This window comes from Rhodamnia argentea, chromosome 2 (genome assembly GCF_020921035.1).
Source record: "Rhodamnia argentea isolate NSW1041297 chromosome 2, ASM2092103v1, whole genome shotgun sequence".
NCBI lineage: Eukaryota > Viridiplantae > Streptophyta > Magnoliopsida > Myrtales > Myrtaceae > Rhodamnia > Rhodamnia argentea.
Genome location: NC_063151.1, coordinates 35,469,127 through 35,491,496, shown reverse-complemented (window position 1 = coordinate 35,491,496; position 22,370 = coordinate 35,469,127). Strand labels below are relative to the sequence as shown.

At 44.3% G+C, this 22,370-nt stretch overlaps 3 protein-coding genes across 5 annotated transcripts in view; 2 read left to right on the top strand and 1 right to left on the bottom strand.

Annotated features, from left to right (window-relative positions):
* Window positions 1-843: 843 nt before the first annotated feature.
* LOC115730768 (putative inactive disease susceptibility protein LOV1) lies at window positions 844-4,033 on the top strand. The gene is made up of 2 exons (XM_030661373.2): window positions 844-3,654; window positions 3,880-4,033. The coding sequence occupies exons 1-2, from the start codon at window positions 931-933 to the stop codon at window positions 3,886-3,888; spliced, it is 2,733 nt and encodes a 910-aa protein (XP_030517233.1). The 5' UTR covers window positions 844-930; the 3' UTR covers window positions 3,889-4,033.
* A 7,458-nt stretch (window positions 4,034-11,491) lies between these two features.
* On the bottom strand, window positions 11,492-13,558 carry LOC115730769. Its single transcript, XM_030661374.2, has one exon. It carries the CDS (start codon window positions 13,556-13,558, stop codon window positions 11,492-11,494), a length of 2,067 nt encoding a protein of 688 aa, XP_030517234.2.
* A 5,766-nt stretch (window positions 13,559-19,324) lies between these two features.
* The window catches only part of LOC115737851 (putative disease resistance protein At1g59780), a 29,196-nt gene continuing 26,150 nt past the window's right edge, over window positions 19,325-22,370 (top strand). For 2 of the 3 annotated variants that reach the window (XM_048274448.1, XM_030670224.2), the window contains exon 1: window positions 19,325-19,813. In XM_048274448.1, coding sequence (XP_048130405.1) covers window positions 19,325-19,813 — 489 coding nt within the window. Of the gene's footprint in view, window positions 19,814-20,038; window positions 20,196-22,370 lie in introns of those variants that run through there. The other variant, XM_048274447.1, reaches the window with a different exon arrangement.

Genomic DNA, 22,370 nt, shown 5'->3' with positions numbered 1-22,370 from the left:
TTTGATCATTTGTAATGATTTTGATTGCGCATTAAATTTCTTAATTGTGATTGATTAGGATAGAAAATTCCCATCTGCGTGAAAATTTAGAACTGTTAGGACCTACCTCACCCGATATCGCATCTGCATGAATTCTTAGGTTAGAAAAACACTCGACATCGGTAATCGAAAGAGCGTCAATTTAAAATTTGGCGTAACCAAGTCCCCGGACCCAAAATCTCCGGTTTTCGCGGAACCGAACGGTTTCTCCCGACCGCTCGGTAAGGTTTTCCGATCGTACCTTCCAATAAATCGATCGGTGGCGACTCCAAAATTGCATGTACACATCGCACATGCCACCCGACCACACAAGGTCAATTTCGATATTTGATAAATTCTACCCGACATCGCGATTCGAGTAATGGGTCTTGGGAGAGACCCGCGATCCCCTATATACATATAAAAGGGGGGAATCGGCTCGTTAACCCTTCTCACCCCGCCGGGACCGACCGACGACGGAGGGTCGCGACGGACTACATGCTTGAAGATATAATATTAGCATTAACACCCTTAAATCCCCAACTAATTTCCCACCGGCCTATCCCCATGCAATCATAGTGACAATCGTTGCAACTCGAGCTCGTGATTTTCAATCATGTGGGATGACCGGTGTCCACGTCGATTATTTTTGATCAAAATTGACTTGATTGATATCAATACGAAAATTTTAAAATTAAATTGATATAAATCAAATATTTAAAAAATTGAATCGATATTAATACAGTAAGTTTAAGAGTTTTTTGAAACCTCTTCCTGATACACAAAGACAACATTTCCTCATTCGCACGCCTCGAATTTCTTGGATCCTTGAAAAGTAGAAATGGACATCTGTGGTCCAAACTAATTCGATTGAAGTAAAAACACATCGTTGCTCCCACACACACAGACTCCATGGCTGCAGATTTTGAAGCTTCTGCTTTAGCAGGAAAGCTGCAAAATCTGCGAGATGGCGACATAATCATCTATCCAAGGCTCAAACGCAAGATCAACTCCTCCATCTTAGCTCTGCAACAGCTCCTGCGCTCCTCCGACGACTCAGACGTCACCAGCTCTCGGGCCTTGCCCTTCATTTACAGTGCCCAGGACACCGTCGACACGTACCTCCTGAGCAGAGCACAACAGCGACGAAAAGACTTCATCGAGACATACCCTTCGTGCCAGTACTTGGCTCCTCTATGGAGCCAAAAAGACTTGGGCAAAGGGTTGAAGAAATTCTTGAACGATCTCAAGGCCTTGCCTTCTCACTCTCCCGAGCAGGTCAATCCCGAAAGCAGAGTTCTTGGCAAGACCCGAGAAAAGGATCGCTGTTTAGTGAACGCAAGGCGGTTTGGTCGCTGGGATTCGATTGCTCATCTTTTGTACGAGGAATCAAACATTGTTGGTCAGAAATCAGAGATGGACGAGATGGTCTCCGAGTTGATGGTGACTTCTGAGGGCGCACAAGGAGAAGAAGCTTTGAGAGTCGTATCTGTTGTCGGCTCAGGAGGCTCAGGTAAGACAACGATGGCGAGGCGTGTTTATAACAGAGTGGATGTGAAGAAGCACTTTGAGTGCTGTGCTTGGGTCCGTGTGTCCAGAGAATTTGTGTTCAAGAACGTTGTTATGAGCATAATGGAACAGGTTTGCATAAACAGGTTGAATGATGTGGACCACATGAATGAAGAAGTTCTTGGGGAGCAGCTTTTCAAGGAGCTGATTGATAAGAGGTACTTGATTGTCTTGGATGATGTTTGGGATGCCGAGGCTTGGCACCGGTTGACAATTTCGTTTCCGGACTCAAAAAACAGTAGTAGAGTGATTCTCACTTCTCGTGACGATAAAGTGGCGAAATTGGCCGATCCGTGGAACCTCCCATTGCATATGTGCAGCTTGACTAATGAGGAGAGATGGGAATTGCTGTGGAAGCAGATGAAGGAACATGAAGTTGGCCTAGCTCAGCACAAGGACGAGATCATGGCAAAGCTCTATCATGGTTCTCCTCTAGAAATTGTTCTTCTAGGGGGGATTCTTTCGAACACGGAACCGAGTGAATGGTCCAGGAAAATAGACAAATTCCCATCTTGCCAGGACAATTCGGCCTTGCAGGAGATCTTGGCCTTGAGCTACCAAGAACTACCTCCTGAGTTGAGGCCTTGCTTTCTTTATTTGGGTATCTTTCCAGAAGCATCTGAGGTACCGGTTCGTAGGTTATTGTGGTTATGGCTTTCTGAGGGTTTCCTAGACGTGTTGCCTGGCGAAGAACAAAAGGAGCGGGAACCTGAAGATCTGGCAGAGTCGTGCTTCGAAAGACTGGTTAGTAGAAACTTGATTGAGGTCACAAAGTGGAAATTAGATGGATGCCCAAAAATGTGCCGAATGCCAGGAGTGGCACGTGAATTTTTCTTTCCAAAATCGGTGGATTCAGGTCTTTTTTATGTTCACGAGAAGTCGAGCTTTGGGCCAAGCAGCCCTCCTAAAGAACATAAAATCCGGCGCCTCATGGAGCATTTAGAAATCAAGGACTCCCTGGATTTGTGCATTGATCACAGTCTCCGCTCTTATGTATCTTTTGACTCCGCATCGAGGGGCAAAGCCAATACAAACATAGGTATGGTTCTCAAGAAGGTCATTCACAAAGTAGGCTTTGGATTGTTGAAGGTTCTTGACTTAGAAGGTGTGTACAAGCCCGTGCTTCCTGAGTCTATGCGTAGTCTGCTGCTTCTACGGTTCCTGGGCTTGAGGTCAACAGTACTGGATTCGATCCCGTCTGCCATTGGAGATCTACCATGCCTGGAAACTTTGGATTTGAAGCACACTAATGTCACCTCTATTCCAAGTTCCATTTGGAAGGCGAAGAAACTCCGGCATTTCTACATGAACGAGGTACACATTGATGCGTTTATCCATAAGCCATCAAAGGGGTCTCTGACCAACCTCCATACATTGAGTGGGCTCTTTGTAGGTGACAAAAAGGCGGGGATCAATGGACTTGATCGATTAGTGAACCTCCGGAAACTGGGACTCACATGCCACACAAACTCTTTAAAAGCAGTAGCTAAGTGGATTGAGCAGCTGCCTAATCTCCATTCTTTGAAGCTAAGATCGATAAATGAGTTTGGTAAACCGTCAAATCTCGAGGTGATATCCATGGCTCAACATAGCAATTTATGCAGTTTGTATTTGCTTGGTTCGGTGCCGCCTGCCAACAAGCTCTCCAGTTTGCTTCCACCATACCTCAGGAAACTCACATTGTCCATGTTAAAATTGGAGGAAGATCCGATGCCAGTGCTGGGGCAGTTGCAAGACCTGAGCATCCTTAGGCTTTTTGCTGATTCGTACATGGGACCTCGGATGACATGTGTCAGCGGCGGATTCCCTAAGTTACGCATATTAAAACTGTGGATGCTTGAGGAACTCAAGCACTGGACCGTGCAGGACGGGGCTATGCCTCTCCTTCAAGAACTAGAAATCAGGCGATGTAACCAATTGGAGAATTCAGATGGACTTCAACAATTGCCAAACCTGAACGAAGTTGTCTTAACCAATATGCCACAGAGTTTTGTAGAGAAAGTCAGGAGGAGCAGTGGGAATAATGTGTTTGTCAAAGTGAATAATTGGGAATTCTCTCGTTATCAGGTAAACTTTTCTTACCTTTCAACTCTCGAATTGCAACTATCTTATGCTCGACTTCAGGAAACTTTTAGTCATTGTCCACATTTTTGTTCTTGGACATCTGCATTTTTCCCCCTCTCAGGCGAAAAGAAGATTAACGAATCAGTTAGGAACATGAAGGGTGCACCTTTCAGGATCATTTTCTACTAAATCTTCATGCTAATGCTCTTTTATTATCTTGACCTGCAGGGCAAATGAACCGTCCGGGACGCAAGTGTTTAGGATGAAACATGGTCTGCAGAAGTAAATGTCAATCCTATGTAATGAAGAATCTTCCTACCTGAGGAGATGTGTGAGTGCGGCCAGAGCCTGGTGTGAGTGTGGTGTGAGTTGAGTGTGCCGTGGTGAGTTTTGTTTTTTTGTTTTTGGGTCTGATGCTGTGGTGAGTTTAAGAGTCTGAGTTTGTTAGTGATTTGTGGAGAGTGCACTCAATTAAGAGTGTGGCATTGTATTTGACATTATTGTTGTGATAAAATTTGAGTTCCGAATATGAGAAAAAACCATCCATCAAGGTACTGAATCTTACCATGATGGCAACTTCTTGAAATGTTATCACCACTGCTTATTAAGCCACGGCCAAAACTCTAGTGTGACGCAAAAAGAACAAGGAAAATGCAAGGCGGAGCATAGGGGAAAGGAAAATATATATATGATTTTCCATGTTACTGCTGATCCATATTGCAATCACGATCTGGGCTTCTTCCTTTTCTCAAGCTAGAAATTGTTATACTAATGCTAAGTAGTAAGGCAGAGATAGTATCGTTCGTTAAGTGTTTTACCACATGCAAATTAGGGAAATACGAAATCCAAAACTAGCAGATATGTTTTGTCAGGAGAAATTATAATGTCGGGTCACACTCTCATCGGTCCACCACTTTTATCTTGACATTGTGGTGTTGCTTTTACTCTTATCACCGCAACGTGTTTTTTATTTGGTCTCTTCCCAGCATTTAGTAAAATGACCAACCAGTAGTACCAGCCCGTGATCTGTTCAGCTCATGCATCATTATTGCTTCTTCCTTCAGACTTGACTTTGCCTCCTACCAATGTTCCTTCCCACATGGGTAGGTTGAGATGACATCTGTTTCCCCGGTTCAGGGTTTGCCAATTCAGGCTGCAAACCTCAACTCCTGTCTTTTTTTTTATGAAATAACCCGCCGCATGTCCAAGTAAAAGCTGAATTGGTTAGGTATCCATAGAAAGGTAAGGTCACTGAATTGGTTGGGTGTCCATAAAAGATGAAAACGTTTTGTGTCTTGGCTTGCCAAAAGCCAAAAACTAGAACATGGAGGAGCTGAAACACAGTTGAATCATCCAACACTTCTCGCCTTTTACCCATTTGCACGTGATTTTCCATCTGGTACGAGCTTGCACTAATGGATAAAACAGGAGAGGGAAAATTTAAGGATCTGTTCGACGGGAATTTGAGGAAAATCTGGAAGGAGTGGGAGCTGATAGCCATGGTGCTGTTCACACTTGGTGTCCAAATAGTCCTCCGCCTCCAGGGCAACAGAAGGAAGTCCAGCCACAAGGTTTGGCTCAGAGTCCTTGTATGGTGTGCCTATTTGACTTCAGCTTCTGTAGCAACCGTTGCTCTCAGCGTCCTCTCTAGCAAACTGGGAGAGGTGAATGAGAAATCTGGCCAACTTGATGATAACAGCAAGCTAGTTGCTTTGTGGGCACCATTGCTTTTGCTTTTCCTAGGTCGCCTGACACCATCACTGCTTATTTCCTGGAAGACAATGAACTTTGGCTCAGGTATCTTCTTGGCCTAGGTGTTCAAGCAGCAGCAACAGCTTATGTTCAGTTCGTGGCCTGGACAAGCTCTTCTCTGACGGTTTTGTCACTTGTAATGATCTTGGTTGGGCTAATCAAATATGGTGAGAGGACATGGGTCCTGTGGTTGGCAAGCAAGGATAAGCTCAGTGAATCTATGCTCACTTCACCTGATCCCAGCCCTAACTACCCAAGATTCATGGAGTATAGCCTAAAGCAGGCCGTGGGGTACCACGTCACTGCGGATGAAGTAATTGAAATTCAAGTCTCGGCTGGTCTTTATGCTAACAGTTGTCCGTCTAATATTGTTGATGCCCAGGATACCAATGTGAAAATACTGTCCAACTTGCGGTTAAGGACTATGGATTGCTTCAAATATTCAAGTGTCTTTTCATCGATCTGATACTTAGTTATGACCACCGGGATTTGAGTCAGTCCATATTCAAGGATATATTGTGGAAAGACACTTTTCAACTGATCGCTATCGAACTTGAATTCGTGTATGATTTGCTTTACGTGAAGGCGATGTTGTTGTATAGTGTTTGGGGATTCCGACGCCGGTTTATTACTTTCTCCCTCACCCTACTCGTGCTCGCACTCTTTTCTATCACTAAGAAGTGCCCCCACTGCTCGACAGTCGACCTTTATATAACTTATGCGTTGCTGGTCAGGATCCTTCTTCTTGAAATTCACTCCATCTTGATACTTCTCGAACTTCGAAAAGGTACCCCCCAATTTGAAAGAAAAGATCTTTGGATATGTGAAGGCTAAGTCCGATAAGCTTGAAAAGCCGACAGATACCAGCCATATTGGCAGAGTACTCTGTGGTTATGGACATACTGATGAATTGTGGAGCACTGAGGCGGAGTTCGACCAAATTATCCTCCCTTGACATGTATGAGATTTCATTTGAATCTCACAGATCGAATCAATGTAAAATGATTCTATTAGTGCTGACACAACAGTGAGTAAAATCAGGCCAGTTGTCTAGTAACGTGCTCTTGGATTGAAGTGCACCGCTCTCCTTGGAATGAAGTGGGAGATGATCTCGAATCTTTGGGTGGAGGTCTTGCTGTACGCAGCGAGCCAAAGTAGAGGGGATTGCCACGCTCATCTGCTGAGGCGAGGAGGCGAGCTTCTCACTCATGTCTGGCTCCTGCTCGCCCATTTCGGGTTGACCGATCACTTCCAAATGACTCAAGGCCGTGCAACTGCAAAGCTCATATTAAGATAGAAATTTTACAGCGATCAGCATGCATCTTTTAATGCTTTCTTAATCTTTGAATAGAGTACCACATCACTTTAGTGACTAAATCATCTCCCCCAATGTACAGATAGTATATTGTTTAAGGGTTCCTCTTGCTTATAAGTTGCGCTTCACATTTGAAATGAACTCACATAGTAATACTAACGGCCATACTTTAAAGTTGAAGTCATCGGATGAAAATGTGATTTTTTATATTATATACTTTTGCTTTCCTTACCAAAGTATCCATATCGCTTATCTACAAGATTTATATGTCCATTATCAAAACTAAGTTTTTCAATTTGAATACTCTAACCCTTCTTCTCACGTCTAAGTAGAATTTTGATACGAGATTAAAGCGTGAAACTATATAATAAGAGAGATAAACAGGATCGGGGAAAAGAAAGTTTGATCTTTAACAGTTGAATACTTTTGATATATACTGTCACATCGCATAAATAACAAAAAGCCTATGTCCAATCACAAGGAGGAAACTAAAATAAACAAGAAGCGTCACATTGGACACTCTTAACCTTCACAGAAGCTATCTTAATCGTGGTTGCAACATAACTATGGTTGCATTTGGTTCGGTATTTGGAGAAAGTCTTTAGACAAATGCAAAGACTTTAGGTTAAAGGGTGTTTGGTAAAGTGAAATTGAAAAGTGCTCTAGAGATTTAGCTACATATTTTGAATAAATAAAATCTAATTGCGATGATCGAGTATCGGCAAGCCAAATCTGGCATCGGTGGCGATCGCTTGGGGTGATACGACCTCGAGTGAGGGCCATTGGTGCAAGATCTTGCTCGCAGGGTTGTATTTCTCTCATTGGCCACCAAATCTGGCAAAGCATTGTGTTGGAGGAGAGGGGGAGGAGAGAGATTGGTGTGTGACGCGAGCGTAGAAATAAATTCAGGTAATTTACGAGGGTAAGATGGGAAGAAAAAATTCATTAGACCTTATAACGCGAAAAGCTCAAGACAACGAATTTTGAAGGACTTTAGAAATGTAAGCATTTCTGAAATATGCTCCTATAAGTAGTGTGTATAGTTGCCGACAGTTTCAGCATTTTTGAAGTCGAACCAAATACACTGGTCATGAATCGCGCTGTTAAAAAAAGTGAACCTCGGACTTCGGTCGACCAAATAATGAACCTCGGATCGTAGGCACATGGGTTGGTCACGCACGTGGTTGCTTTTGCTTGTCAGATCAACGTCAACGTCAACTTTCCACGGACGGTCCTGTGAAGGAATGGCACTGAATATGCCTTTGTTTTATTCTTTAGAGTGTTGAAATTAAGAGCGATAGCGATGGAAATTTTACTTGACTTTTGAAATCACGCATGGCTGGTATACCACTCCCCCCCCCCCCACAAAAAAAAAATACGTCAGTGGAAATTTTACTTAATTTTTCTAAGTTCCTTTTTTTTTTTTCTAATTAAGATAAAAAAATAGTGAGAATAAAGCTATGCCGTGACGTGGTTATAAAATTTCATCCCAATCACTTTGTTATGTGAATACCAGATCTTATGGTTCCAAGATAACATCGAAGTTATAGCATGTCTAGTTCGATTATATCTTTCTCTACTAGCCCAAAAAAAAATGTCGTCTTAAGAAAATACCTACATATAGGTATCAAATATGGTAATTTGGATATGTGGTGGTAGGCATAAGATATTCTCCTAAGTTGGTTATTTCATTTAACATTATAGTGCGCGTCTCAATACTAATATGATTTTCATCAAAGTTTCATGCTATTTGCTATGTGCCCTTTCTCCAAATTACATGTAATAATGAATTCAAGTAAAGCAAGAAATGACATGGATAACGACCGGGGTCAATGGTGGCTAAAGTGACCAAGAAGAAGAAGATTCAAGACAGTCGTGCAAAGTACTTGAGATGATGATTTTGGTATCCTTCACTATGGAAAGTAGTGGTGAGGCGGTAGAGAATAGTCGTGGGCAACTCAATTTCAATGGTATAGTTATCGGAACAAATACCATAGGACCACTTCAGCATGGAAAACCGCCACTACCTCATAACTAAGGTGTAACGCTCCGAAATAAATCGACTATTCATGTCTAATGTACGATTTGTATCAAATTTCAATCTGCACGAGCCAAGACTTCACCGGACATAATTTTTGCACCTCCTTAATTAAAAGCTAATTTAAGATACCACCTCATCCTCGAGCCGGATCCGGCATCGGTGGCAATCACTTAAGATCACGCAACCTCAAGCGAGGGCCATTGGTGCCGGATCGTGTTAGAATTATCCTAGTATGATATACATTAATTGAAATTAAAGTATAGGTTAGTCCATTAAAATATGATACATATTCTTAATTAGTTATAATATGGGCTGGCATAGTATAGGTCGAAGATGCATGACTTGTGACGAATATTTAAGTGAATGAAGATGCCGTACTATAGGAGAATGTAATTTTGTCCTTGATTAAGGTTATATATATTATTCTAAATGAACAAGATATAATTGGAAGATTTATTCCCAAATTATTGCAAATGGCATAAGAAAACTCTCTAACTCTAATATTCAAATGGAAAACATCCATCTCCATATAAAATCGAAACACTCAGTAAGAATTACTCAAATCTAATTAGTGAATCAATATACAAAATAAAACTATTTTCTGGGGATAAATACTACCAATTAATGAAGAAAAAAATCCATGGTCCTTTCCAAAAAGTTTTTTTTGTTATTTTGTTTGTCAGAAAGGACATGGATGGATGCATGTCCATGGTGAGATGGGATGATGATGGATGGTGATGATGAGGATGATGTGAAACGGGGAGGAATGTGGACGGTGGGAGAAGAGAAGTGGGATAGTGGCGATGATTACAAATGGGGTCATCATGATGGCAACTCTCTCTCTCTCTCTCCCTCTCTTACAAAAATTATAAATGACAAAAAAATGAAAAGGAAAATGCCCGCGAGACTGCACAGCCATAACCGCCATTTAACTAAGTTAAATGAGAGGGTCCGCACTGAAACTCTATATAAACCGCCATTTAGCTAAGTTAAATGAGAGGGTCCGCACTGAAACTCTATATAAAGGCTCAAATCCTCCATCTAGCCCTAATTGTCAGAATTTCTGAACGTACCTTTTCATTTAGAAAGGTGCTTGTCTCATCGGTCAGCGTTAAAAAGAGGGAATAGAGGAGAAGCGCTCGAGTCTCAATTCGTTGACGTTCTGCATCAGCTTTTCGACGGATTCTCATAAAGATGCTATCGTTTTTCTTTTATATGTGTAACGTTTCGATTCCAAGTTAGACGATTATTGAGCGTGCCACATTCGTGGCCTTACGGATCGAGCTCGCCGTCGTTATATTTGTCTCATTGGCGATCAAATCTGGCTCACCAGAGATGGTAAAGAGGAGAGAGAGAGAGAGGAGAGAGACTGGTGTGTAGCGAAAGTGTAAAATTCAAATTTGGATAATTTATAAGGGGCAAGATGGGAAGAAAATAATCATTAAATTTTATAACAACGAAAGCCCAAGACAATAGATTTTGAAGTACTTTAGAAATGCTAGCATTTCTCAAATAGGCTCTTCTAAGTAGTTGCCAAATGTTTCATAATTTTCATAGTCGAATCCAACTCGGTCGTCGTGAATCACGCTCCTAATAAAAGCGAACCTCGGAGTTCGGTCGACCAAATAATGAAGCTCGCACGGCGTTCAAATCGTAGGATTATGGGTTGACCATGTCAGTCGTTGCTTTGCTTGTCAGGTCAATTGTAAAGAGAGGGAGAGAATGGATGTCTTAGGCTCACATTTTGGAATCCAGCGATGCCTTTTTTTTTTTTTTTTTGTCGAGAGAAAGATTTTAATTTATTAATTGGGATAATATTCAGAGGTACATAGAATACTTTCAAACTTTTAGAAAAAAAATTAATAAGAGACAGTAAATAACAAAACATATCCGTAACTACGAGCACATTCTCATCCTCCAAAAATAAATCTGCCATAATAAAATTACGACAACCAATCACCAGATTCAGTGATGAGCACACAACTTGTGGTGTGCGTCTAGGTTCGATATCCCCATCACCGCCAATCGAAAACACTAATATCAGTCATGTTGAAAGAGCACCGATCAAATACCTATAGGGAGCTCTAAGATCTATATCTAAATCTAATTCGAAAGAGTAAAATCCCCGAATCTAAACCTAAATCTAAATCGGGAGACGAGAGCGGCATAATCTCGGAGGATTTATAGAGCCGTGTCATGAACATTCTCATCGGCGATCGTCACTTGGACGAATGGCCGAACTTGTCTTCACATTCATCCAAAATAAGCTACGGAAAATTATTCACACTTGCAAGCTCCCAAAACATAGTGAGAGAGAAAAAGAAAGATAATCCAAGCAGAGAAGAAAAACTTGAACCCAAGATCAGCAAAGATGAGAACCGTAAGGGAGGGGGAGAGGGAGTGGGAGGGAGAGAGTTTTTCTCTTCCTCAGAATGTGCGGCAGTTGAAACCCTAGGGAGGGAGAGAGAAAAGAGTCATAGTTCTAGAAAATTATTATATTATAGTCATTCTGGCTAATGTCTTATCATAAAGTACTAGCTATTTTGCACTTTAAATACTCGTAAGAAATTAAGTAAAAATCATTTTATCCGGTCCTTACATAAATATCATGTTGCACTGGCTAATCACCTGTGTACGAACATAAGCTCGAATTTTATTTGCAAGACTCTATTCGATGGCGATCGAGACGGACCAAACCCGAATATGGATTTGTCATAGACCGGAACCAAGGCCTATTTCAATATGAGCTTACCAATGGCCTGGCCTTGGGTCATCTGGAAATGATCAGTCATGCCGAAATGAGCCATCATGAGCCAAACATGGGTCAGAAGCTCTCCCCCTCGCCTCAGCTGCCCAGCATGACGATCCCCTCTGCATTGGCTCGCGGCGTACATCAATATCTTCACCCAGAGCTTCGCGATCGTTTCCCACTTTATGCCTATTTCCCTCTGTCTGATGTCGGCCACGATCCTGCATCCATCGAACAACACTGACTTGCTCTTTCCGCCCTTCACTTTACTTGGAGGAACTTCGGTGTTCACTTCTAGCAGCATTCTAGAAGCTCGCTGAAGATACGAGCTCATTTCATTTCTCTTCCCTCTATTGATCACTAGATTTTTTATCCACCAATTGGGCTCTCCATTCAGTTCTGAACTGGGTGCTAGGCGATCCTCAAAGAACTTTAAAGCCTCGGCGAAGGTGTCGCGTAGCCTTATTTCTGTGATTCCTCCGGGTAGCATAGAAGGGTACATGACCAGAAGATAAAACATGTACCTGGAGAGAAGCTTGCTCACCCGAAAATGAGGGAGTTCGGATTCTCTCCGCCCATTCTTTTGATCTGAGTAGTATGATAGTTCGGTGGCAATGTGCCAAGTTAGGACAACCTGGTCGAAATCCCCCTCGGTGGCCCACTTAGCTTGAGGGAGCTCATAACCTTTGAGTAGCTTAGCGAGGGACTCGTGAATATCCGTGCGGACTGGCGCGTCATGCTCCTCAACGTAGAGCAGATCTTCCTTGACATGACGGAAGATCCAATTCCTCATCTCGTCGGACATGTCTTCATGAAGAGTGTAGTGATATTTCTCTAGCTTCTCCCTGATCTTCAAGAACTCGAGCACATTTTGGCAAACCAAGGGCCTTTCTTTACTACAAAAGCTGAGCAAGCTGAATTGGCCAATTGAATGTGACCACCTGGGTTGTCTAGGCAATCTCATGAAGGTCACGGCACGTCCAAAAACACGGGTCTTGTTGTGCTTGCGCAACCAAACGTCGCACCAATCCGATGAAATCAGCATCAATATCGAATAGGTCTCGAAGAAAACAATGGCGGCCAGCAACAAGTAAGTGATGGAAAGATCGACCCTTGAAAGGTGCGACTTCTTGGCCCAAGAGAAGAGCACCAAAACCAACAGAGTGGTCGAGAAAGTGAACAAGCGGAGTCGAAGTCCCCACTTGGTGTAAAGCACCATTGCCTTTGTGTGGAGCAAATCATACATGAACCCGAGCTCGATCTCAACGATCTTAAAAGCTCTCTTCCAATCGATCGCCTTGAATATGGACTTGCTAGTATTCCTCTCATCATGGCTGAGTATCAATTCAACAAAGAGGCACTTGAACATCTGAAGCAGGTCATAGGATTTCACAATGACCTCAGAATCAATCATTCTGGCCGGATCATCACCACTACTATAAATACCTTCTGGCACTTGGTCCTCTATCACCTCATCGGCCATGACGTAATACCCCTCGGCCTGCTTCAAAGTGTACTCATCCATGAAACGGGAGTAATTCGGGCTGGGATCAGGTGGGGCCAGGGCCAGCATCGACTGCTTGAGCTTGTCGTTGCTTGCCGTCCAAAGAGCCCACACTCTCTCCCCGTACTTGACTATCCCAACCAATGCCATCACTGATGAGAGGTAGGAGAGATAAGATCTTGTCCAGGCCATGAAGATGATATTTGTGGTGGCTGATGTTTGAACCACCAGGCCAAGGCAGTGCCTAAGCCAGAGAGCATTGTCCTCCAGAGAAAAGGAAGTGATTGTGTCAGGGCCCCCCAAGAGAAGTAGAAGCAGCGGGGACCAGAATGCGAGCAACTTGTCGTTGTCGCTGAGACGACCACCATTTCTCTCATCCACGTCACCAAGCTTGCTGGAGAGGACGCCGAGGGCGACGGTGGCCACGGAGTTCGCAGTCAGGTACGCACACCAGACGGTGATCCTGAGCTTGAGATTGTGGCTGGACTTTCTCTTTTGGCCGAAGAGAATGAGTAAGATTTGGACAGCTAGTGCGAACACCACCATCGCTCTTAGCTCCCACAAGTTCCAAATTTTTCTCCAGAATTCCGCACGAAGCACCTCCATAATGATAGGCTTTGTGTTTCTCTGAGAAAGAGACAGGGATGAATTGCTTCTAGCATTAGGTTGGGTTAATTAACAATGATGACAAATTTCCGCAAGGTATCCCAGAAACATTTACCATAATGTCACTGGAGAGAGCCAAAAGTAAAGTCTGGAACACGACGGACAAAATGTTGCGTACTATTAAAGTGAAAAGACCAAAGTTACAAGGATAAAAGAGAAATGCAAAGACAAGCAACAAATGAAAGTACTCCAGATTGAAGAAGTGCTTACACATTATTTTGAAAAAAATGAAATTGGCATTTCAATAGATGAGGCATATTCAATCACTCCTTGGGAACTTATCACATCGTTTTATAAATCTATCCTACCAGGTAAATGTCTCTAAATCTTTGTTATTTAAGTTGAAATAGTGCCAGACTTAGTCTCGGTCATTGGATTGGACGGATAATATGACAATTGATTTGGACCTGACTTTCATGGGAAGAGGAAGGCATTTTTTTTTTCTTTTTTTTTTCTAGGACAAGCTGGTGATTCGGCAGAGGTAGACATTGGCCAAATGAAACTGTGATCTGGAATTGGCCGTTAACCAGACCTACTGTTCCGATCCGTTTATTTAAAAAAAAAATAGTAACTATGCTAATTAACTATTACTAAATGCAATTAGCGCCTTAATCGGGATTTAGGATTTCACTCACCAAAAATCGGCGATCAATCAAAGATGGGTCGGGCACTAGAGTTTCGGATCGGCCGGTATTGTTCACCAAACAGTATTTTTGGCGGCACGCGCTCGGGACGACGACGGGTCTCGGCGGCTCACGGTGGCAGTACGGCTGCTCAGGCTCGCTGCGACTTAGCCGGCGGACGAAGGGCGGCCACGGGTTTGGGTGAGGCCGTGGTTCGTTGGGGCACGGCGCGGGCTGGTGGCGTCGGGGACCTCGGGCTCGAGGGGCTGAGCTGGCGACGTCGGCGTGCGGTGGTGGAGGGCTGAACGACGGGCTTGGGGCTGGTCGAGTGGCTCGGGTGAGGGAGAAGCCGAGAGGGATGGGGCGGGCCGACTGGTTCAGGCCGGCGGAGGGCGGTGCGACGACCGCGAGGTGGAGCGGTGGCGGCGAGGCGAGGCGACGAGCTGGCACGAGGTCAGCGGTTCGCGGCGGTCCTAGTTCAGGGCGACGAACAAGGGAGGCCGGGCTGAGGGGCTCGGGCCGGCGTTGGGCTGACCTCGGGATAGCATGGCAACCGGCGAGCGTGGACGGAGGTCGAGAGGCTGGTGGCGATGTGGTGGTGGCGACGGTGACGCGAGGTGGAGCAGTGGCGGTGGCTGTGAGTCGGCGAAGCAGCAGCAGATTCGGTTGGGGGGGGCGGGGGGGGGGGGGGGCGTCGCAAAAGAATACCAGAGAAAGAAGGAAGAAGAAGAAGAGGAGAGAGAGAAGTCACGTCACTGGGGGAGCAGGCGCAGAAGGAGAGAGAGAGAAAGAGAGTGTGAGGGAGAGTCACCGTGGTGGGGGAGAGGTGGGGCTGAAGGAAGAGAGAAAGGAGGAGGAGAGGGAGTGAGTGGGTGGGGGAAAAGGTGAGTGGGCGGTGATGTGATGGAAGGGGGGGAGTTCCCGTAAGGGGGGAGGGGGAGAGGGAGAGAGAGGTTGGTAAGTTGGTGGACGAGGTGAGAGAAGAGAGGGGACAGAGAAATAGGTGATAGTGATGGATGGGAGAAAAGGACACGTTGGGCTTATCAAAGTCAAGTCAAGATTGAGTTTCTTTGACTTGCAGTGTAAATATTAACAGGTAATTTGATAACTTAGCTCACGGGATAAATTAATCTAATGATACTAGAAATTGAGGGCCAATTAGTCATTTCGCAATTAGGATTCGGTCAGGGCTAAGCTAAAGCGCGAATGGTCTCGGCACTACGATTTTAAGATTGACTACTCTAGCTTGACTTCCACTTACCGACATCACAGAGCAATCCGATTATGGTCTCTTAAACTCTCGAAAATCCAAATTTATTTATCAAGGCAAAGTTCGTGATCAAAATCCCCCGAATCTGTTTTTCTTGCAGATGTCGAAATTTCGGGACATCACAAGTAGAAACTCGATTGAGGTCCCAAAGTGGAAATTAGATGGATGCCCAAAAATGTGCCGAATGCCGGGAGTGGTACGTGAATTTTTCTTTCCAAAATCGGTGGATTCGGGTCTTTTTTATGTTAACGAGAAGTCAAGCTTTAGGCAAAGCAGACCTCCTAAAGAATATAAAATTCGGCGCCTCATGGAGCATGTAGAAATCAAGAACTCCCTGGATTTTTGCACTGATCACAGTCTCCGCTCTTATGTATCTTTTGACTCCGCATCGAGGGGCAAAGCCAATACAAACATAGGTATGGTTCTCAAGAAGGTCATTCACAAAGTAGGCTTTGGATTGTTGAAGGTTCTTGACTTAGAAGGTGTGTACAAGCCCGTGCTTCCTGAGTCTATGCGTAGTCTGCTGCTTCTACGGTTCCTGGGTTTGAGGTCAACAGTACTGGATTCGATCCCGTCTGCCATTGGAGATCTACCATGCCTGGAAACTTTGGATTTGAAGCACACTAATGTCACCTCTATTCCAAGTTCCATTTGGAAGGCGAAGAAACTCCGGCATTTCTACATGAACGAGGTACACATTGATGCGTTTATCCATAAGCCATCAAAGGGGTCTCTGACCAACCTCCATACATTGAGGGGCCTCTTTGTAGGTGACAAAAAGGCGGGGATCAATGGACTTGACCGATTAGTGAACCTCCGGAAACTGGGACTCACATGAAACTGTCACGTCACGATCCCCGGGCCCGCAACAACCCTACCAAAACGCCTCGGGTCAAAAAGGACGACGTCTCGGGCACGTCATCGACCCATTATTTTTATCTTTTATTAACGCATGCGGAACGTGTAATTTTTTCCAAACAAATATAAAATTTACGGAATAGAAAAGTAGGATGTCAAACAAACAGCCATATCAATTAACAACACAACGCTCATTTTTATCTAATTATCTTGTTAATCCCGGGAAGTACATACATACAAGCCCTACCTCCGGGTCACTTTCTACAAACCTCAAAAATACTAATTCGGGGTTGAGGGTTAACACTACTCCATGCTACTCAAAAAGAAGCCACGCTCACTTCTAGCTTCCCACAACTAAGACCCGAAAAATGGTTAATAACAACGGGTGAGATATCAAATCTCTATGAGTCAACGCCTAGGTCCGAGTAGGATATTGACTCGCTCAAGGCAACCTAAACATACAAGATAATATCAATAGCGGATCAATAGCGTGCGACTCTTGTCACGCTTTAGCTACCACACGATTAAGTATAATATCACAGTGAATCATCAATCACATGCAAACTTACCCCACCTTGGGCCACACGACGAACAGTTCATATCATAACAGCCAACAACATATAAACTAAGGCACTCAACCGGAACACCCATCACAATCTTATTCATAATGTATCACACGCGTTCCGGTTATTAGTGACCATCGTGCCCCGCGCACACGATTGGTGTGGCTTAACACTATGATCGACGGTGTCTACCGGCATGACCATGCTTCGTCCCTTACTTCCGGCGACGGCGTCCAATAGTCCGTAAGATTCGTACGACCGGCACGTCACGAAACTACCGAGAATTCCTGTAGGAGCTTCAGCCCTTCACAAGCCGCGACCGACATCTAATAAGTCATGTCATTCCGTACGACCGGCACGGCACGAACTTACTAGGAAACCGTACGACTAGCACGGTATAATCTCCTCATATGACCACGCAAGCACACGAGACAATCAAATCAGTTCTTATCTTTGCATTTAATTCAATGCACTTACAAGCAATCGTGCTCAAAACTTGGCTTGAAGCCATTTTTATGCTCAAAATTCAGTCCACACGTGGCCACATAGATATACAAATCATCCACAAGATTTTGCAACCATAAACAGGGTGATCACTCACATCAATTTAGACAAGTAGCAGTCATTATACAATCACCCAATAATAAATACAATAACCGCACAACAATAATAATTGTACATTAATAACTAATTATATCGATCACATTTAATTAATCCGACCTGGTTAATTATTCCAAACTTCCATTAATAATATCAAAATATTTAGCTGACTCGGCTTCACGCAAGTAATTCGATCTCGGGCACTTAAATTGTCCGGCCCCAACTAAATAATCTAATTAGCAGTTAATAATATTAAATCTATCCTTAAACGCAGTTAATTCCCTATTCAGAATTTAGGGGTTAACTCACAACTCTTGCGTTTGATGTCGAGTCGGGCGCGAAGCGATGTGAGTTCGAATTTAAATCCACATTCAAGTTTGTGGCAACCAACAGAACTCGCACGTTGGATCCTCGAGTTGGCGCGGCGTTACGGGTTCAATCATCGGTCCGGGTCGGTTCAAGCTCACGGGTCGGCCTCGGTTCGGGTCTCGTGGTTACTGTTCACGTCCCCAAGGAGCTTCGGATGGCTAGGTGGTTCATCGTCGGGGCTAAGAAGAAGCTGGGAGTGATCGGGCGGACGTCGAGGACTCAAGGTAGTGGCTGGCGTTTGGGAAACTCGGGATAGCGGCGTCGGGAAGTGATCGGGATGGAGCACGGCGGCGCGGACCGTGTTGGCTCACTTTCGTGGCCCGCGGTTAGCGCGGCAACTTCGGGTGAAGCGCGGGCTAGAGGTGGAAGGCGACGGGATGAAGCAGAAGGGCGGTTGGCGAAACTGCAGGGTTGGGTGGCAGCGGCTTCGGCGATGGATCGGGACTGGCGATGGCTGGATCTGGGTTGGATAGAGTTCGGCGCGGCGGCGCAAGCCACGTTGGCCCTTGGGCCAGCGGCCTCGCAAGTATCAAGCAGACCAACGGCGTCGAACCGAAGTTGGCGCGGCGCAAAACGACAGCTGGGTGGTGGTCGTGCAGATTTTGGAGGGGTCTGCTCGCGCACGAAAGGAAAAGAAGAAGAAGAAGAAGAAGAAGAAGAGGAGGAGAGAGAGGAGTGGGGTCACGTCGTGGGGGAGGGGAAAGCTGAGAGAGAGAGAAAAAAAAAACGTGGGGAGGTGGAAACTTGGACAGGAAGGGGGAAGAAAAGTCAAAAAGTTAAATAAAACTTGGGGAAGGGGTTGGCTGACGTAGGGGGAAGGTGATGTCAGCAAAAGAAAAGGGTGGTGGTGGGGCCGGGGGGGGGGGGGGCGGGCGGCGGAGGGGGGCGGCGTATAGTAAAAAACAAGAGGTGGACAATAGACTTCAAAATTCAATTTTTTATTTTTTTATTTTACACACATAAAACGTAGAGGCAAAAAGATAATTTGACAAATGGGCACCATATGGTCATTGGCTCGATCGTCCGAGGGCAAAAATGATAATTTGGCATTTAGGGTTTGGATAAAATTGGATTTGCGCTCGACGAGTCGGTGGTATAACAAATCAAAGTTTGACTATTTAAACTTGACTTTTTCTTATGGACGTTTCGGAACGACTAATCATCGTCTCTTAAATCCTCAAAATCCAAATTTACTTTCCACGCTGGAATTTATAATTTTCTTACAAATGTCGAAATTTCGGGACGTCACACAAACTCTTTAAAAGCAGTAGCTAAGTGGATCGAGCAGCTGCCTAATCTCCATTCTTTGAAGCTAAGATCGATAGATGAGTTTGGTAAACCGTCAAATCTCGAGGTGATATCCATGGCTCAACATAGCAATTTATGCAGTTTGTATTTGCTTGGTTCGCTGCCGCCTGCCAACAAGCTCTCCAGTTTGCTTCCATCATACCTCAGGAAACTCACATTGTCCATGTTAAAGTTGGAGGAAGATACGATGCCAGTGCTGGGGCAGTTGCAAGACTTGAGCATCCTTAGGCTTTTTGCTGATTCGTACATGGGACCTCGGATGACATGTGTCAGCGGCGGATTCCCTAAGTTACGCATATTGAAACTGTGGATGCTTGAGAAACTCAAGCACTGGACCGTGCAGGACGGGGCTATGCCTCTCCTTCAAGAACTAGAAATCAGGCGATGTGACCAATTGGAGAATTCAGATGGACTTCAGCAATTGCCAAACCTGAACGAAGTTGTCTTAACCAATATGCCGCAGAGTTTTGTAGAGAAACTCAGGGGGAGCAGTGGGAATAATGTGTTTGTCAAAGTGAATAATTGGGAATTCTCTCGTTATCAGGTAAACTTTTCTTACCTTTCAACTCTCGAATTGCGACTATCTTATGCTCGACTTCAGGAAACTTTTAGTCATTGTCCACATTTTTGTTCTTGGACATCTGCATTTTCCCCCCTCTCAAGCGAAAAGAAGACTAAAGAATCAGTTAGGAACATGACGGGTGCACCTTCCAGGATCATTTTCTACTAAATCTTCATGCTAATGCTCTTTTATTATCTTGACCTGCAGGGCAAATGAACTGTCGGGGACGCAAGTGTTTAGGATGAAACATGGTCTGCAGAAGTAAATGTCAATCCTATGTAATGAAGAATCTTCCTACCTGAGGAGATGTGTGAGTGCGGCGAGAGCCTGGTGTGAGTGCGGTGTGAGTTGAGTGTGCCATGGTGAGTTTTTTTTTTTTTTTTTTTTTGGTCTGATGCCGTGGTGAGTTTAAGAGTCTGAGTTTGTTAGTGATTTGAGGAGAGTGCGCTCAATTAAGAGTGTGGCATTGTACTTGACATTATTGTTGTGATAAAATTTGAGTTCCGAATATGAGAAAAAACCATGCATCAAGGTACTGAATCTTACCATGATGGCAAATTCTTGAAGTGTTATCACCACTGCTTATTAAGCCGCGGCCAAAACTCTAGTGTGAAGCAAAAAGAAAAAGGAAAATGCAAGGCGGAGCATAGGGGAAACGAAAATATGCATCTGATTTTCCATGTTACTGCCGATCCACATTGCAATCACGATCTGGGCTTCTTCTTTTTCTCAAGCTAGAAATTGCTGTGCTAATGCTAAGTAGTAGGGCAGAGATAGTATCGTTCGTTAAGTGTTTTACCACATGCAAATTAGGGAAATACGAAATCCAAAACTAGCAGATATGTTCTGTAAGGAGAAATTATAATGGCGGGTCACACTCTCATCGGTCCACCACTTTTATCTTGACATTGTCGTGTTGCTTTTACTCTTATCACCGCAACGTGTTTTTTATTTGGTCTCTTCCCAGCATTTAGTAAAATGACCAACCAGCAATACCAGCCCGTGGTTTGTTCGGCTGTCGCATCACTATTACTTCTTCCTTCAGACTTGACTTTGCCTCCTACCAATGTTCCTTCCCACATGGGTAGGTTAAGATGACATCTGTTTCCCCTGTTCAGGGTTTGCCAATTCAGGCTGCAAACCTCAACTCCTGTCTTTTTTTTGGATGAAATAACCCGCCGCATGTCCAAGTAAAAGCTGAATTGGTTAGGTATCCATAGAAAGGTACGGTCACCGAATAGGTTGGGTATCCATAAAAGATGAAAATGTTTTGTGTCTTGGCTTGCCAAAAGCCAAAAACTAGAACATGGAGGAGCTGAAACACAGTTGAATCCAAAACTTCTCGCCTTTTACCCATTTGCACGTGATTTTCCATCTGGTACGAGCTTGCACTAATGGATAAAACAGGAGAGGGAAAATTTAAGGATCTGTTTGACGGGAATTTGAGGAAAATCTGGAAGGAGTGGGAGCTGATGGCCATGGTGCTGTTCACACTTGGTGTCCAAATAGTCCTCCTGGGCAAACAGAAGGAAGTCTAGCCACAAGGTTTGGCTCAGAGTCCTTGTATGGTGTGCCTATTTGACTTCAGCTTCTGTAGCAACCGTTGCTCTCGGCGTCCTCTCTAGCAAGCTGGGAGAGGTGAATGAGAAATCTGGCCAACTTGATGATAACAGCAAGCTAGTTGCTTTGTGGGCACCATTGCTTTTGCTTTTCCTAGGTGGCCTGACACCATCCCTGCTTATTTCCTAGAAGACAATGAACTTTGGCTCAGGTATCTTCTTGGCCTAGGTGTTCAAGCAGCAGCAACAGCTTATGTTCTGTTCATGGCCTGGACAAGCTCTTCTCTGACGGTTTTGTCACTTGTAATGATCTTGGATGGGCTAATCAAATATGGTGAGAGGACATGGGTCCTGTGGTTGGCAAGCAAGGATAAGCTCAGTGAATCTATGCTCACTTCACTTGATCCCAGCCCTAACTACCCAAGATTCATGGAGTATAGCCTAAAGCAAGCTGAGGGGTACCACGTCACCGCGGATGAAGTAATTGAAGTTCAAGTCTCGGCTGGTCTTTATGCTGACAGTTGTCCGTCTAATATTGTTGATGCCCAGGATACCAATGTGAAAATACTGTCCAACTTACGGTTAAGGACTATGGATTGCTTCAAATATTCAAGTGTCTCTTCATCAATCTGATACTTAGTTATGACCACCGGGATTTGAGTCAGTCCATATTCAAGGATATATTGTGGAAAGACGCTTTTCAACTGATCGCTATCGAACTTGAATTCGTGTATGATTTGCTTTACATGAAGGTGATGCTGTTGTATAGTGTTTGGGGATTCCGACGCCGGTTTATTACTTTCTCCCTCACCCTACTCGTGCTCACACTCTTTTCTATCACTAAGAAGTACCCCCACTGCTCGACAGCCGACCTTTATATAACTTATGCGTAGTTGGCCAGGATCCTTCTTCTTGAAATTCACTCCATCTTGATACTTCTCCAACTTCGAAAAGGTACCCCCCAATCTGAAAGAAAAGAT